General features: G+C 43.8%; 1 protein-coding gene across 2 annotated transcripts; it reads right to left on the reverse strand.

Moving 5' to 3' along the window:
• Nucleotides 1–13,512: 13,512 nt before the first annotated feature.
• Nucleotides 13,513–16,198, reverse strand: bmp2a (bone morphogenetic protein 2a). 2 transcript variants are annotated; one of them, XM_028992473.1, is made up of 3 exons: nt 15,724–15,810; nt 15,135–15,441; nt 13,513–14,397 (listed from the first exon to the last, which is right to left on the reverse strand). In XM_028992473.1, the coding sequence occupies exons 2-3, from the start codon at nt 15,319–15,321 to the stop codon at nt 13,547–13,549; spliced, it is 1,038 nt and encodes a 345-aa protein (XP_028848306.1). In that variant the 5' UTR covers nt 15,322–15,441; nt 15,724–15,810; the 3' UTR covers nt 13,513–13,546. The 2 variants fall into 2 exon arrangements, with proteins under 2 accessions (XP_028848306.1, XP_028848305.1); XM_028992472.1 differs by having other exon boundaries at nt 15,135–16,198.
• Between the last annotated feature and the right edge of the window lie 295 nt (nt 16,199–16,493).

Here is a 16,493-nt window from a genome sequence, read left to right on the forward strand (position 1 = left end):
AACTGACACATTGTCCTCCCCCAGTGTGAATATAAACATTTTGTTAGGGTCTTTTGCCTGTTTTAACAAGTCTTATGAAAGCAGGGCATACATGAATGTCTCTGTTAAAAGGTGCTCAATTGGCTCTTTTTAAAAGAGGTGCTTCATAAAGCTGCTCCAGCAGATGTTTTAGCTGTTTGTGGTGTTTAGCCATGAACTGTGGATCAGCACCACGATTCTTTTTTATTTTGTTTAGTCATTGATTGAAATAGAACATAAAAAAAAATTAATTGAACATTTTAATGTGATCCTCGTCCTCGTCTTCCTCTGCTTATCCGACTCCGGGTCGGGGGGGCAGCATCCCAGACGGCCCTCTCCCCAGCCACCTTCACCAGCTCCTCCAGCAGGACCCCAAGGTGTTCCCAGACCATATAATAATTTATAATAATTTCATTATTATAACCAGAATATATATTTACAAAGGATTGTAAAACATATTATATAAATATACAGTTGTATATATATACACAATACACAAACTGTAATATACAGTCCCATTTTTTGACAAGTTTGTGTATTGTGAATACACAAAATATCCATATAGACAGGGAGTCCAACAGGGTGCCTTGTGTTTTTCATGCATTGTTGTTTTGTTTTTTATGTTAATACCCATAATGGACCAGTTCTACAGTGGATGCTTTCAAGTTAAAATGCCATGAAGTGCATGAAAAGTGGACAAGGTCTACAAAGTATGGTTCAAGCAACTTTATAGGTCTGTATTCCATAGCTGGTGGAAAAGGTAAAAGATTTAAGGGATAGTCTTGGACAGTCAGCCACCGACAGGCAAATTTTAGATTTTGGAAAAAGTTACAAGAAAATTTGAAGTGAATAGGAAATGACATACTTTTAAAAGAGAAACATAACATGACATCATGAGTCACTGGCAATGGAGTTGTTAGAGAAAACAGATTTAGCGTGTTCCCAGCTCTTAGCTGTAATGCTTACCTCCACTGCACAGCTAATACAACCACGCTGTGGTGGAAAAAGAAAGAAAAAAAAAACATTTATATCCCTTGTGTCTGTCTTCTCTTTTTAAATCATTTCAGTTAGACTTGGCTTGTTTTCCACATCCTAAATACGATTAAAGTAAACTTTAGAGCAGGCTCAAGTAATATTTCAATTCGTGTGTAAACACTCAATGGGAAAGCTGTAAATCATATTTTATTTGACCTCAAAATACACAGTTTTATACCTTGCATAATATATAGGGAATGAACAGAAAATCCTGTTGCAAGCGCTAAACATTTAATTTCAGCTTTTTTTTTTCAGGTATCATCGCTCATACAACAAAGTAGCACTAAATATTTAAAGTAGACTGAATGTGCAACAAGGCAATGAATCCCTTCTGCACAACATTGTACGCATTAATCAGGGCACTGCGGTTGTCATTTAAGACGATTACACAAACTGTGCAGTCTATTTGTCAGGACGGTAATCTAGCACGTCACCCTCGGCCCCGTACATGCAGGGTGCAGAGGTGAGTGATTTCTTCTGAAGCGGTTGAACACATAATGCACTGGCAGTAAATCATTGCAAGCGTTATTGTTTTATTTATGTGAAAGGGCTGGCCATGGATCATGTGAAGCCATCGCTTCCTTCTCTGGGGGGATTGACAGAGCACAGAGCACGGCTTTTATTGCCTGTAGGTGTGTGCTGACTGTGGGCTGTAATGCTGTTATGAAAGAATTAAAAGTTAGCGTGCCTCTGTCGAGGCGTCGTCTGTGCAGGTTACGCACAACGTCTCCTGAGTGTGGCATGACAAAAGTAAGAGAGATGTCCACGCCGGTCCAGCTTGGTCCTGCGGCGTAAAATTGCTCCTTGAGGAACACACAAAGCAGCCTGCCATTACAGGTAATTTTACTGTAGTGTTAAAGCCACGTGTTAGCCAAATGTGTGTCCTGGCCATGCGAGGACGTGTGGGGACATGTGGGGACAGGGAGTCTCTAGCCCTTCATATACAAACACAGACACACACACACATGTGCATGAACACACACACACACAGAACACTTATTAAAGGCGATCCATTGCTGCACGCTGCAGCTCCGTTATTGTGATGCAGGAGACCACGTTGGCCCTGCTTTCATGTGGCCAGGCATGTTTAGCATATGACCATATGGAACCAAGCACTGCACCCACTTGGCAAAAGGTCTGATCAGTCAGAACTCTATTTTAGAAATGCAGATTAAAGGTTTCTGTTTGTCTTTGGTTACTTACAGGCTATTATAGGCTGTCTATGACCTTGTCGTTTTCTAAATTAAAAAGGTTATGTCATGCGCTGTCCATAAAGACATATAATCTTCTCTGTCTTTGTTCCTCTCTCTGAGAATTAACCACATCTGGATTTGGTGACAGATATGGATGTATAGTAATAATAGAATTATTATTAATTACATGCATCATCTATAAACTGGATCTGGTTAATAGGCCTGTTACTCACTACTCTAGTGCTATCCTAGAGCTAAGTGCTAAATAAATTCATGCTCCAGTTTAAAATATTCTAACTATTTTCCAGTGCGGCCTATAGTAAAAGAACCATATTGGGAACCCTTTCACAGATGCACAGAACACATTTTGAAACTTCTGTCTCACAAGGAGACATCTGTTTGCATTGTGTCCCTGTATGAGTTTCCTCAGAATGTTTTGTGTTGTCTTGCAGTCCGAAATGATACAGGTGGCAAGGGGGCATTAAGGTTAAATAAGATCCAGCATCTCCTCAATGCTAAACTGGACAAGCAGTCTGCGGGATGGATGAATGGATGGATGGACGGATTGAGGTGCTATAAATGCACCTAAGTTTATTCTGTTCTTTGTTCCGAGACCCTTTTTATAATAGGACAAGGCTGTGAGGGAATTTTATTAAATTTTGCACATACCTGATATTTTATGTCAGTATTTGTGTGTGCTGAAGATAAATAACCATGGGCGCCTTCTTTTCCTCAAGTAAACAAATGGCTTCTCCAAAAAACAGAATTAACAGTACATATTCTAAGAATGTTGTACTTGAATGGGCTTTTGAGGCGGCCTGACAAGCATGACAGGGAATTTCTGAATGTTGACTTCAACAGCTTTCCTTCCATTTCATGTCTCTCTGTGGCTCCCATCTCAAGAATGAATGACCCAGGCATTTGTTGATTGGATTAGTTCAGCTGTGAAAAAAACACTTTCAATTCAGTAAATCAGCTTACTCTCAAATCTCCAAACCACACTTTTACTTGCAAAGCTATTCTTGTAAAACGGCCAAAACAATGAGTTGGATTTGCTGCCTTCCAGCTCGCCAGCGAAGAATAATGAACCCACTGTTTCCTGCTGCACAAAAGGGTATGAAGGGGAAAAGTATGTTACTTGAACAGGTCCAGAATCCAGAAGACTATGGCTATACAAACAGTAGTGGAATTTGGGGGCAAATGTTGAGCAAGTTTGGCGGCTACTTCACAGAAGTGCATTTGCCATCAAACATTACATCAGTACGAAGTAATAAATGTTGCTGCAATAATGAGTTTATTACTCATTGGTACCACATAATTAAACACACAAAAACCTTTTTTCATTTGTAAGAATAGAGGCCCAATAGAGGACACACTATGAATGAGCAACATGTTTCAATCTGCCTTTTATTATGCAATATGAACCCAACTGAACATTTGGCATTAGCATAGGGAGTTTCATGGGTCAGATGCAGTTTAACTGGTGGAAACTAATAAAATGGAGGGCCCAGGTGGGGGATTCATAACACAAAAGGGTCATTAAATGGTTACAAAAAAAAAAAAAACAAGAATCTTTAAGCATTTGGAATTAGTCCTATATTGACCTCCTTCTATGACTGTAAAAAACATCAATACTCTGTGCTCTCCAATGATAGGAACATTTCACTGTTTCACCAAAACTGTGGCTTGTTCACATGATCCATTGTCAGTTGCATGCTTTTTAACTGATGCTAAATTAACAGACTGATGAATGGTGCAGGGGGTCTTCTATGAAGACAGCTGAGTTAGGCAAATGGCCAGGAAGAGAGGATGGTGCAGGATCTGAGTAAATTCCTGCATGCATATTGCCATAGTCGTCTTCATGAATGTTATAGTGGTCTGGGCTGAGTACCCCAGAACTCATGGTGGCATTTCCTTAATGGGGTTCACACCATACCAGTTTGTGCTTGGACACCAGACTCCTCTGTGTCCTCAGTGGATCGTTGTGGTCAATGTGGACAACTGATTCAGACGGGCAGAGGTAGTGTGGGAAGAGTGAGATTCAGTGTGATTCAGAGAGTCGTATCTCCATGTGATTCAGAGATCTACAGAGCTGTTCTCGAACACACATCCAATGGTGTCCCGTGCTTCCCTCAAACTGTTTTTTTTTTTTGTCCATGTGTGTGCCATACAGGATTATGTGTAGTTACAGGTGTTTCCAAGGCCTGCCAGTCTGCCAGTGATTGGGATGTTCTCATCAACCCATCCAAGACGTAGGACTTGTTGAGGTTGTTAAGTGGGCAGCAGAGACAAGCGGAAGACACACTCTCAAGAATAATTCAACAGACATTCTTCAGCACGAGACATGGTAGCTTAGTTATTCATTTATCCTCTGTTCAAAATAAACTCAAACCTTAGCGTCCATCGTTACTCAGCACCTTGTGCGTTACAATCTTCTGAGACAGACCAGATGGTGGGATGGATTTGGGATGGATTTGGATAAATGAATTTAAGATTTAGCCGATGTACATTGGGGCTAGAATACCGGTGCACCTGCAAGACAGTGAAGAGATTAAACCAGCAATAGTGCTAGACTGGTGTAGAGCATGCAGGTTGTCAAACACATTTGGGTACGATTACAGTGAAAGGATCGATCCAAGAAAACTTGGGATCTTTCTACTCTGGACTACTGCGTAGTTTGTAGTCATATGTATTTTGATGGACAGTCAACAATGTGTCATTGCAGAAGTAATTTGCAAGTGAAATGTCCTTCAGTGAACTGAGATAAATGTCAAATGACAGGGTCATTAAACAGTGCTGCCTGTCATGGCTGATGATAAGGCAAACTGCACAATAGGACAACCAGAAACCTTACCATGTTGAGACACCAACCTTTTAATTGAATGTCATTAATTAGCACCATAATGCCTAAAAAATATATATCGTGACCACAAAACACTTTTTAGTCTAACAATTTCCATTAAGTATTATCACTGGTAAATTACAAGATTTGAGAATTTATTGAAAATGTATAATTATTTGTTCCAATTTCGAAAGAAAGACACGTGCCAGTCACAACTTGTTGTTCCTGCAAAGACTGGAACATGTTGTGTGCTTCTTAGTTAGCTTTCCTTTTTCTACTTTTGTACTTGTCATTGTGATGGCATGGTGCCCGGGGGGCAGTGTGTGGGGACGGTGCTTTGCTCAGTGGCACCTAGATCTGGATTGGAACCGGCAACCTTCTGATTATGGGGCCACTTCCTTAACTGCCAGGCCATCTCTGCCCCTAGTTAAAGCTTACAGCACCTGGTATTCCCTAAAAAGTAAGAAATTTGACCTTGCTATCTATTGGAGTTTAAAAATAATTCTCCCCAAATATAAATAACATGCCGACTAGTAGTAAAACGGTAGCTACTGTGTTTTTTTTTACCTTTCTATCATGATCTTGGGTGGAGATTATTGCTGAAATGAACAATGATTCCAGTAAATATCTTGCTAATGCCTTAAATTCTTCTCACTCTCTCTTTTTCCAACAGCATGTTGGACTCTCATAAAGGACATTAGAAGATGGTGGGCTGGTTCACTAAGTTTTGAGGACATAATAATTTTGTTGTTGTTGTGGTGGTGTTTTTCTCATCAAATTATAGCGGTTGTCCAACGAGGCACGTTTTATCCTGTGTTTCAGTGCGAGTACAGAGAGTCAAATATCTGTTTACTCAATGCCAGTTAAGTATGACCTCTATCAACATGATTAACTGGCTTACATCAGTTTTATTGATATTTGGCATTTGGTTATTTATTTGCTTTATTTGGCAACCGCTTTTGCTTTTTACACTTGTCAAAGTAAGGAGACAGGGAGGAGCTTATGGGAAGGGTGTGGCATGCATCGGGAGATGCATATTAACCATGCATGTGGTTTTGTATGAATTCAACCAACTTTATATAAATTCTCTCATGTCTTCATGTCTTTCTATAGCGTACAGTCATTTAATTTGCTTAACTGTATTCAGTTCACATGGAATCATTCGATAGTATTCCTTTCCATAATGTTCTCTAAGGACAAGCTCTGCTTGGCAGTCGATATGTTACTTTACCAATTTTCGCCAAAGGGAAAGGCTGTGCGGCAGTCCACCCGTGGTAACTGATCCTGTGAACCCCCTCAAGCATCTGGATCAGTTGTAATGAGTCACAAAGAGAGGGTATAGGATTGTAGAATTCATCCCAAGGACATGTCCAGCTGTGGTGCTGACACTGATTCAGACCCCCATGCCGAGAAAGTGGCATCCCCACCACCGGAGGCAAATATTAAATCACTTTCAAACCAGGCTTCGCTTTTATGGGTCGAGCTGCAGGGAGTGACGGAGTGGTCCCCGTGGATCAGAATGGATGTGTGGTGCAATAACCTTTAGATAATGAGTCATTAGTCAACGAGCTACTGGATGTTTGACAAAAAACCTTCCAAACTAATGTAAATAGTGTTGACTAATGCTCCCGGTCAGGGAACCTGCCCGCGCCACACATACATTCTGTCTGAAACAGACGCTTCCAGGCTAGTTGAAGCCAAATGCATTTCTGACGGACGCACAAAGAAAACCAGCACCGCTCTGATCTGCACGTGTGTTTCATGGCTTCTAATAATCTCAATCACAAGCAAAGTTTCCGCTTTATTCCGCTATGCCTCGGACGCAGTTGGGTCCACGTTAGTTCCGCTCGGTACGGGCTGGTCGCGACCTATTACTCTGAGCCCTGAAAAGGATTATGTCATGTCATTAGCTCCAATAATAACTGAAACCTTGATCCATCACAACTGTCAAGAATGCTCATGTCTGTGTTTTCTTTTTTCTTACCTCCCACTGCATGGTCCGTTTTACTTGAACAGAGGAGATGAATAAAAATATGTGTATGTAGGGTGTATGTAGCTTTGTAATTTTGGTGTAAGGAACAAGCGACTGACTAACACATCACAATACAAGCAGCTTACCTTTGGACTGTGGTGTATGCAGTGATGTAGGATTACAGACCGGTCTAAGTAATACTGCCATTTACTTCCTGGAGTAGGTTAAAAAGTGTCTGATTTACACTCTAGTGTGTGTTCATATATCTTCTCTACTTTGTGTATATACGCATTTTTACACAAAAAAACATTCTAACTTTAAAAACTCTTTGATTTGCATCCTGCAGAGCCTTTGTAACACAAAGTTATTTAATGTTTTTTTAGAATGTAAATTAATATGAAGGCTTGTCAGCTGCATTTCAGGGTTAAAGAAATATTCGATTTGCGTGTCAGAAATGTGCACGGATTGGGAATAGTGAAGGTGTTTTAGTTCATTTCTTCACCGTATTGCGCACAGTAGCAATGCTGTCTCCGCCATTTTAACGAATGTAATGGTCCTGAGCGAAGGGCCGACCGAATTATGTTATCCACTTACACCTTCACGGATCAAACAGAATTCAGTGACGCGTCCCCAGGGTCCGACCCGCTCCGTTAGCACAGCCGCCCGGGCCGCGGCGCTCGCTACCCGTTTACGCTGAACGGCTATCTGAGGCCTGAAGTCCGATCGCACACGTTGAAGTGGTCTGCAAGGTATTTATATCAGGCCTGTATTTTGTTTAAAGTGAGATGGACTAATGGTTGCCATCTGCTGGTGGGATCCAGTTGAAGTAAAGCATGTATTTACACAAAATAAATCACCGTGGAGACGGCAGCCAGCGGCACATGAAATTACAGGTCTTCGGTATCTAAAGCAGAGACAGCTGACTATCAGAGCAGGAGGGAATCTGGGTGTGTTTGTTTTGGTGGAGGGCTCCTGTTGCTAGCCGACACTGCGTGCAAGTCAGTGCCACTGCTGGTTAAGAGTTGGGGGGCACTGGCGGTGGGTAGGTGTTTAATATGCGTTGTTTCAACCTCAACAGATTTCGTTTTTTTTTTTAAATCTATGCCGGAGAGAAAGAGAGAGAGAGAGAGAGAGAGAGAGAAAACTCCCAGCCGTGTAATTTGTTCATGCGCTCAAGGCCGCCCTGTGACATCAGATGTTTAGGTTGGAAAAAGAGTACAGAGAAGCTGACAGCTTCAGAGGAGCGGCCCAACGTGCACTTCACCTTTCAAGTGCGCATTTTGGCATTTGCATGAACTGTGCCGACTGCAGGGTCACCAGCGCTTCCAAAGCGGAGAGGCTGGTCTAACGAACAAAGCATTAATAAATGTACTGTGTATTGGCATTTAAAAACACAGAAACTGGGCTATGTGGAAAGAATAAGATTACAGATTTATTCAATTCTGGGCCTAACCCGGGTCGTCCAGATGCACAGAGTGATGATTTTGGCTCTGTGAGGTTTGGGTGCTGCAAGATGACATGAAGATAAATGAGAAGCGACTGGTCCAGGGTTAAGCCAGCGGGGGCCACCGTGCAGCAGCTCTGAGTTTAAAACGTGAGGTCTGCTCAGACCCGGTGTGTACTTTTCATATTTTGCACAGCAAGTTTGCAACGACTCCAGAGGGGTCAGCGAGGTTATTCGGCTTGGTGGCCAAACCTAAATGCCCACATACTCCTCCTTTACATATTCTGCCAGGTCATTACAAACAGGCAGCGTACGCTCAAGCTCTGGTGAAGCATCACGTATTGCAAGTTGTGCTCAAATGATAGAACATGATGCAAAAATACCGTTTCTGTCAAGAGCCATTATCAGGCAAATCAGTTTCAAACTCTTCAAGCAGCAACAGCCAGAGGACAAAAACGACGAGCAGAATGTGAAAAATTACCTGGTCAGAATCCAGCTCATGAGCGCTGAGGAAATTTTATAAAGTTACTCCTGGCAATGAGATGGTGCAACACTGACTGGTCAGATTAGTGTGAGACCTGAAGCCTGAGGAAAGTTCAAAGTGTTGTGTGATGTCATTTATGAGCTTCCCTGCCATCCCCCCATGACTGCATAATTCTTCTTTCGCATGAGGTGGCTTTGATTAGACCACAGCGGCTATATTTGAAAAGACAATTTTCAATAGATTTTTTTTTTTAAATCTATTAATTTTTGAAAAGTTTATTCTAAACTATCAGTTTGTTTGCAAAAGAAATTACAAAAAAAAAGCCTTGTGAAATACCACCAGTTTACACACACTACTTGTGAAATAACTGCATGGGTACGTGTTGCCTTTGTGAGGAAGTCAGCCGTGGTTTTGTAGACTATTATATGGATTGCTAGACTCATTGAACCATTTTTGTGGTGAGTCGCTCCAAATGTTCACCTTCCATTTCAAAAGGTGTTATTTCTGCGCTTAGGCGGTGGAATGGGTGAATCTCTCAGAAGGAGATTACCAGGAGGGCCAGGCCTCAGTAGTTTGGGAATTTCCTTGTAATTACCAGTGCCATCTTTCTGCACCTGGGGTGGGTGCTTAGCGAAATCTGGCTACTGTACTGCAACTTTTGGAATGCAAACAAGCACCCATTGAAAGCTTCCTCTGAAGAAAAGAAGAAGAAGACGAAGAAGAAAAAAAAGGATCTCCAAAGGCACAAAACAGCCATCAGAGTGAAAAACAGGGAGGGGATAATGAGCAGCGAGAGGTCGAAAAATCTAAATGATACAGTGTGGCTGGCCTGCAGGTAGCTATTTCCCAATGCGTGCGCCAAGCGTGCATATCATCATTAACATTAATTGACTTTGTCTTAGACTGATTTAAAAACATGCTGTCCTTTTGATCCTTGCAAATGTTCAGTTTCATTATCTTTCGCCAAAAGATGCACTGGACGCAAAGTGTGCTTCAAATCTAAAGTACGTTTCATTTCAAAGACTGCCTCAGACTCAACAATGCAACAGTCATACCACAGTTGGTCTATCGCCATGGAAACAATACAAATCTAAAGCCAGCCATTATGGGAGTGGACCGCTCGTGAGGGGATACCCCGGGAAGGCCGTTGAAAAGCAGGCACTCGCTGTTTAGAGTAGAAATTTAAGTTCAGTATGATCTATTGCATGGCTGGAACAGTAGGTATAACAGAGAGAAATGACCCAGAACTACACCCAGTGCTGAAGTGTGTGTGTGCGTGTGTGTGTGTGTGTGTGTGTGTGTTAGTGAAGAGGGAGGTATAGGGAGGGTATGTAAGACTGATGCAAAATGAGAGTAAAGTTTCCACACTCCCTGGCTCACACAAAGTTTATGCACTTAAGCAGAGAAAACAAACCATTAAGTTAGTGAGCGTCAAGCCCCTGTCAATGAGCTCAAATCGCTTCTTTTCCGCTGCCCAATTGGCCATCTTTGAGAAATGGGCAAGGGGCGGGGGGATAAATTAGCTCCGTGCCTCCTCAAGTAAATAAAAATACCAGGAACTGGCCACTGGCTCTGCAGAGAGGCAACTCTGGGTGTATTATTTCCCTGCACCGCGGTCGGGCCTCAGCAGTGCAAATGCAGACCAGATGAGGTCCTGGTTCACGGTTACGGGCTAAATGAGAGGCTTCGGGACAAATTCCCTCCATCAAACTGCTTTTGCCCAAAATCATCCCCGGCTGCAGATCCAGAGAGCACAGCGGTCTGTGCACATGTGCTGCGCAGGGTCACATGACAGATAAAAAGAGGGGAGGTGTGGCGAGGAAGAACTGGAGAAATGGGGTTGGGGGAGGTTACAGGCTTGGATCTGGTAGCGGCGGTGGTGGTGGGGGGTGTTACTGCAGGTCAGGTTATGGGACCCTAATGAGCTGAAAGCACCTTGAGACATCTGAGACATTTTACAAGATGTGTGCTGACAGCAGTGAGCTAAACTACACACACGCACAGAAACATACACACTTGTATGTGTGTGTGTGTGTGTGTGTGTGTGTGTGTGTGTGCTTCCACTGCCACCGTTAATGAACTTGAAGTTGCCGTAATTCTTTGAAATAGGGGCCGAGTACTGGCGGCTACATTACGAAACAACAGCTAAATATTACAATACAGAGGTCATGATCCAACACAAACTCTCAAAACTCCAAACTCTGTTTATTTTAGAATCGCAATTATTTGGACAAGTGAATAAATAATACACAGAGCAGTATAATCACGCTGCGAGTAGAATAGGAGCAGCGCTGGGTATGCTTCACTACTATCACATGGATCATAATGCAGAGGTCATCATAACAATTCCGACGACAGCTTGCAAATTCATGATGACTCATTTTTATGCTTTAGCAAACAAACTTCGGTCCAGTCTGGTTTGATTCTTCTTCGGGATTTCGATTTTTTTTTTTTTTTTTCCCCTAAGAAAAAAAAAACAACTAAACGCATAAATGTAATGGGTGGGACAGAAAAAAATACATTCTGCTTTATTTTTTTTTAAATGCCACAATAGTAAACTTCAAATTCTTTTAAGCTTGACAAGGACCTGGTTAAAAAATTTGCATAAAAAAAAATCATTATTTCAGATTTCTAAATGTGTTCTTAAAGCCCTTTTACAATGAAACCATATAATTATCATATCATATTGAACTTTAATATATTGAGCACAGTCCTGTTGTAAATTAAAACTTGCTCTTAATGACCATCTTCTGAAGCCACACAAACAAAAGTTGAGTTATGAAGCATTTTAATCACTTTGGCTGTGGAGCACAACGCAATGTGACGATTGGTGGGGCGTCTCCCCTCGGCAGCTCGTGAGAAAGGCACTTTGAGCCGTGGCTGCAACGTTCCAGCAACATTATCGTAGCTGTTCACCCAGTCACAACACAAATTATAACCCCATAAAGACGGCCATCTCGTCCGCCTTATCTCAGGCATGTCCCTGGAATGCAGGGCACTGCGGCAATTATGTGTTTGCCAGGGGAGCTAATCTGCTGCTTTACTGTTTATGGATCAATTAAAACTCTATCAGCGCTCTGATAGGGCTCAGCTCTCATGGCATCGCCAGCCCTCCAGCACGAGGCCTCGAGAACCCATCTTGATAGGCTGGGTGTGTCCCTTCCTCGCAAGGCGAACATCTGTAAGCCATACAGTCGGAATCGGAAAGCAGTGTCCGTGCGCTGCGGCGCAAGGCTCTTAAAATGCAGCAGTGACAGAACGAGCCTTTAATTAACGCAAGGAGCATTGAACAAATGCACGAGGGTAATAAACCAGAGACATCTGCAGAAATGACAGGATGTTGTGGGTAAACAAAAATATATATTTCATCTGGTTCATGATGGTTAAAGCTGAATTGCGCTGAGACGCCGCAGACTCGGTGGACGTGCGTCAGCAATAATCATTTATGACTGCTGCATATAGAATGCCATCCTCATGTCTGATGTGAGCAGCCACAGCCCCCGACTTTAGACTCTCACTCCTATTAACAAAAAAGTAGTTTATTGGTTTTGTTGGTTTTTGCCTCAATGCCGCTGACATTGGAGTTCAAGTAATGGTGCGAATTCAAATAGCAACCACCAACATCAACTGGTTAAAACATAGATTTATCTAGCAGCATTGCGCTCGGTATTCGTGGCCACTCTTCCGAAACAGCGCTTCCTCTAAAAGCAAAAGAAAGATCGCAAAAAAGCATGCATCAATGGTGAAGGGTGACGTGGCCACCTCAAAAGGCGTGAAATTCTTGGGACAATGATGGCCAGGGTGTCAAAAGACTTTAAAAAAAGGTAGAGCTCAGACTCACACTCAACGTCTTTCCTGAGTATTCAGTGTCAACTACCTGTCACATTGCTTCTAGATAATTAAGTGCATTTCACATTAGCATCTGCTTTACAAAAAAAAAAAAAAAAAAAACACACCTAACACACACCACACACCTATTCACGCCGGACGGACGTCCAGGGCCGGAGGCACGGTTTGTTACGGTACGTTCATCTTCGCCTACATTTTCCTTTTCTAACTAACGTTAGAATTAGGGCCAATGACACCGAGTACTAAAAATCTGTACAAGGGCCGGATATTTGCCCAGTTTCACCGCTTCCGTTGGGGCTTTCTGCGCTGCCAGAGTAAGCTTTATTTCTGACTAACATTTTAAAGGAAACACGCAATATGCACTCTACAGCGTGTCAAACAATATGCGCGACTATGCAGTATATATTTCGAGATTTCTTTTGATTACACATAAATAGATAGGACCTAGTCGCTAAAAAGTGGTTACGGCAGAAATAAATACAAAATAGGAGTCTGTTATACTTCATGTGCGGAATTGTACTAATTGAAATGTACATCAGCAATATGTTATCTGATTATAATATTTATTTTCCCAACTTTATAGTAGACATAAATATATTCTTATATACCTTTTTTTTCCAAAATATGAGTTTATTATAAATAAAGATTTCATTGGAAAATAAAGTGTCCTTGCAACTTTTTTTTTTTTTTTTTTTTTTGGGGTGGGGGTTCAACGGCACCCGCAACCTTCAACCACCATTTCTGGGTAGTTTTTCAAGATAACCTTTTCATACTCGTCCAGGTACAGCAGGGAAATGGGACTGAGGTCCGTGGGGACACAGCACGCCCTGGGAATGTTGGTGTTGACCGAGTTGACTAATGTCTGCACGATGGCGTGGTTGGTGGAGTTGAGGTGGTCCGCCAGTGGGAACGGACACTCTCCCTTGCAGTAAAACGCGTTGTACCCTGGTGGAGCCACTATCCAGTCGTTCCAACCCACGTCGTTGAAGTCGACATAGAGGGCGTGTCTCCTGCAGCTGTCCTTGTGCTTCTTGCGCGGCTTGTCTTTCCGCGCCTGCCTCTTCTCCCGGCTGTGGAGAACCTGTCCCTTGCCGTCATGGCTGAAAGTCACCAGCAACGGTCTCATCTGGGGCCAGGAGGACTCATCCTCGTGCAAGGATCTACTCACCCTCACGTGTCTTTTGGCTTCCGTAGCATTGCTGTCCAAATGGACAACCTCCACCACAAAGCCGTGGTTCACGTGACCATCCGTGGTCCAGCGCAAGATGGCGGGACCCACGTCAAAGCTCTCCCACTTGCTCAGACCGTGCTGCACAAGCCTGGTGTCCAAGAGTCTCGTGATCGGCTCCTTGAAGGGTACAGGCGGCTTGATGATCTCATGGACGTTGATGCGGTGGAAGCCAGTGCTGCTGTTGCTACTGGCAACGCTGCCCAGGACCTGCTCCCGGAACAAACGCAGCTCGGCTGAAGTGACGAGCTCCTCCTCGGGGATGGAGGTCAGGTTGAAGAGGAAACGCTGGCTCGTCTTCCCGCCCCGACTGGAGAACTCCTCTGACGATTCTGATGGGAGACAGAAGTTTGATTTAGTGAACAAGGTTTCCTGTGCAATGGTCTCTCCGAGTTTACAAGGGGTTCCTCTCGACCTCTGAAGTGGAGTTATTGCTGGCGTTCTAAGAAGAGAACCACATGTACATGTGTATGAAGGCCAGTCACATGAAACTATAGGGCTTAACCAGTGCTCTCTGGTTTTAGGCCAAGTCCTCCCCGCCGCATGCAAAACTGCTATTTCAGTTTGATGGGCCAGTGCCCGTTTCAAATCACGCCACAGAGCTCTCCTTTCAGCCTCGAATGTGCTCTCCATCTTTACGTGCGCCGTAATGGCCTTTATATGAGTGTAATATACACATATAGCGCTTCGGGACTTTGGAAGTCTTAAAGTAGTCTCGTTCCATGTGAGCCGCGGAGAACTCTGTACTCGGAACTCCTGTCCTGCCCCCATGTTCACATCGCTGATGAACCTGCTGTCACGGGTTCATTCAAAAGAATAAAGCTTGAACGTTAGAAATGACTGTAGAGGAAACCCTGGTTCCAGCCATGTTCTCAGGCACCGTAAAATACATAGTTTGAAGTTAATTGTTTTTGTTCAGAACAAGCTTGAACTTGTTTCAATCTTTTGAAGTATTTTTATTTGTGGACAACACAAAATGGCAAAAGTTTCATTTTAATAGACCAGGCACGAGTCGAATTTATATTATTCAGCGGTAGTAGATTTTTTTTTTTTATTCTGTACTTCGTACCTTCGTGATGAAAGCTTCTGATGGTATTGGCCCGGCTGGCGGGTCTCTCGGAGTTCCTCCCCGGCGCACCCTTGGGCCTGCCGCCGTTTTGCTCCGCGTTGACCGAGTGCAGCCGGTACAGATCCACCATGTACTGCGGAACCACGGCATCCCGGCTCGGGCTCGGTCTGCGCTTCAGGCCGAACATGTTGAGGAGCCGCAGCTCGAACGTGTCCAGGACGTCCGGCGGCGGGCTCTGCCTCCCGGCGTTCCCGTACTTCCTGCGGCCCACGTCGGGGATGAGTCCCGTGCAGCCGCCGAGCAGCACCTGACCGAGCAGCAGCGCCATGAGGGATGGGACCACGGAGACCATGATCGCAAATTATAGCTATCTATATATAGATATATATTAAAAGTTGCGCGTACGGGAGTTATGCTGTTATCACACTGGCTGTATCGGGGGGTTTATTTTAGGACGACTGCAATATAAAGAGGCCATGATAAATAATTTCCCACCAATCGTTAAACTCGAGACGGAAGTGAGCATGATGATTGTTCGAGGAATTTTTGACGGGAGACTCAGAAGTAAAAACCGACGTCTTTTACGCACAGTTTTGCGGAGGCGCGTAAGGAGCCCAGATCTGTCAAACGATGGATCCGCCGAACGACACCGAAAGGGACTCGGCGTTGCGCAACACCGTCATAGTCCGACCGGGCTCTCGGGCTCGAGTTCCTTTTTCACGCGGACGTCGCGATAACAAGTGCAGGTTCGCGCGGCCAAGGTCCCATTACGCAGCGCGCGCGCGGCGGCGGCGGCGTCGGTCGGTCCTCTCCCGGGCAGGGCGACCCGTTAATCCCGCGTGAAGTCCGTCTCCATGTCGCGCACGGCCACCGCGCCGAAAACGGGACTCCTCCATCGCGCCGCCGTCCAACTCCTTCTGCACATATTCTAAAGACTAAAAATTAAACTTCTGCCGCTAAATAATTGTAAAATGTATTTTCGAACAAACGTTTCTTACGGTCGACCTTTAAACTAAACTTCTCTTAAAAAAAAAAAAAAAAAAGATAAAGTTATCCAGAGCTGGCTCCGGTGGCACCGGGAGAAGTTGGAGCGAAGTGAGCGTCCCTCCGCGCGCGCCGTCCGCTCGGTCCCTCGTGGCTTTTTGTAGCGCCGTGACGTCACCGGCGAACGCACTCGGACCGCCGCCGGAAGGCGAAGAGTGCGTGTTGTCAAGCAGCGGCCGTCCCGTTTTAATACGTCTGTGAGAATTCTTTAGATTCAGTATTTGTTTATTTAAAATAAAATTAATTTAAAGGTTAATTCCGGGACATTGCTTCCCATTTTAATAAGTCACTTGCTTGCACGTCTCTGAAGTGGCT

This window comes from Denticeps clupeoides, chromosome 1 (assembly GCF_900700375.1).
Source record: "Denticeps clupeoides chromosome 1, fDenClu1.1, whole genome shotgun sequence".
NCBI classification, from domain to species: Eukaryota; Metazoa; Chordata; class Actinopteri; order Clupeiformes; family Denticipitidae; genus Denticeps; species Denticeps clupeoides.

What these genes read in the sequence shown, in the direction of transcription:
- bmp2a (XM_028992472.1), bottom strand. Translation starts at nt 15,486, where the DNA reads ATGGTCTCCGTGGTCCCATCCCTCATGGCGCTGCTGCTCGGTCAGGTG. An exon ending in CAGAAGCTTTCATCACGAAG is followed by an intron (nt 14,398 to 15,134) that starts GTACGAAGTACA and finishes GTCTCCCATCAG; the next exon opens with AATCGTCAGAGGAGTTCTCC.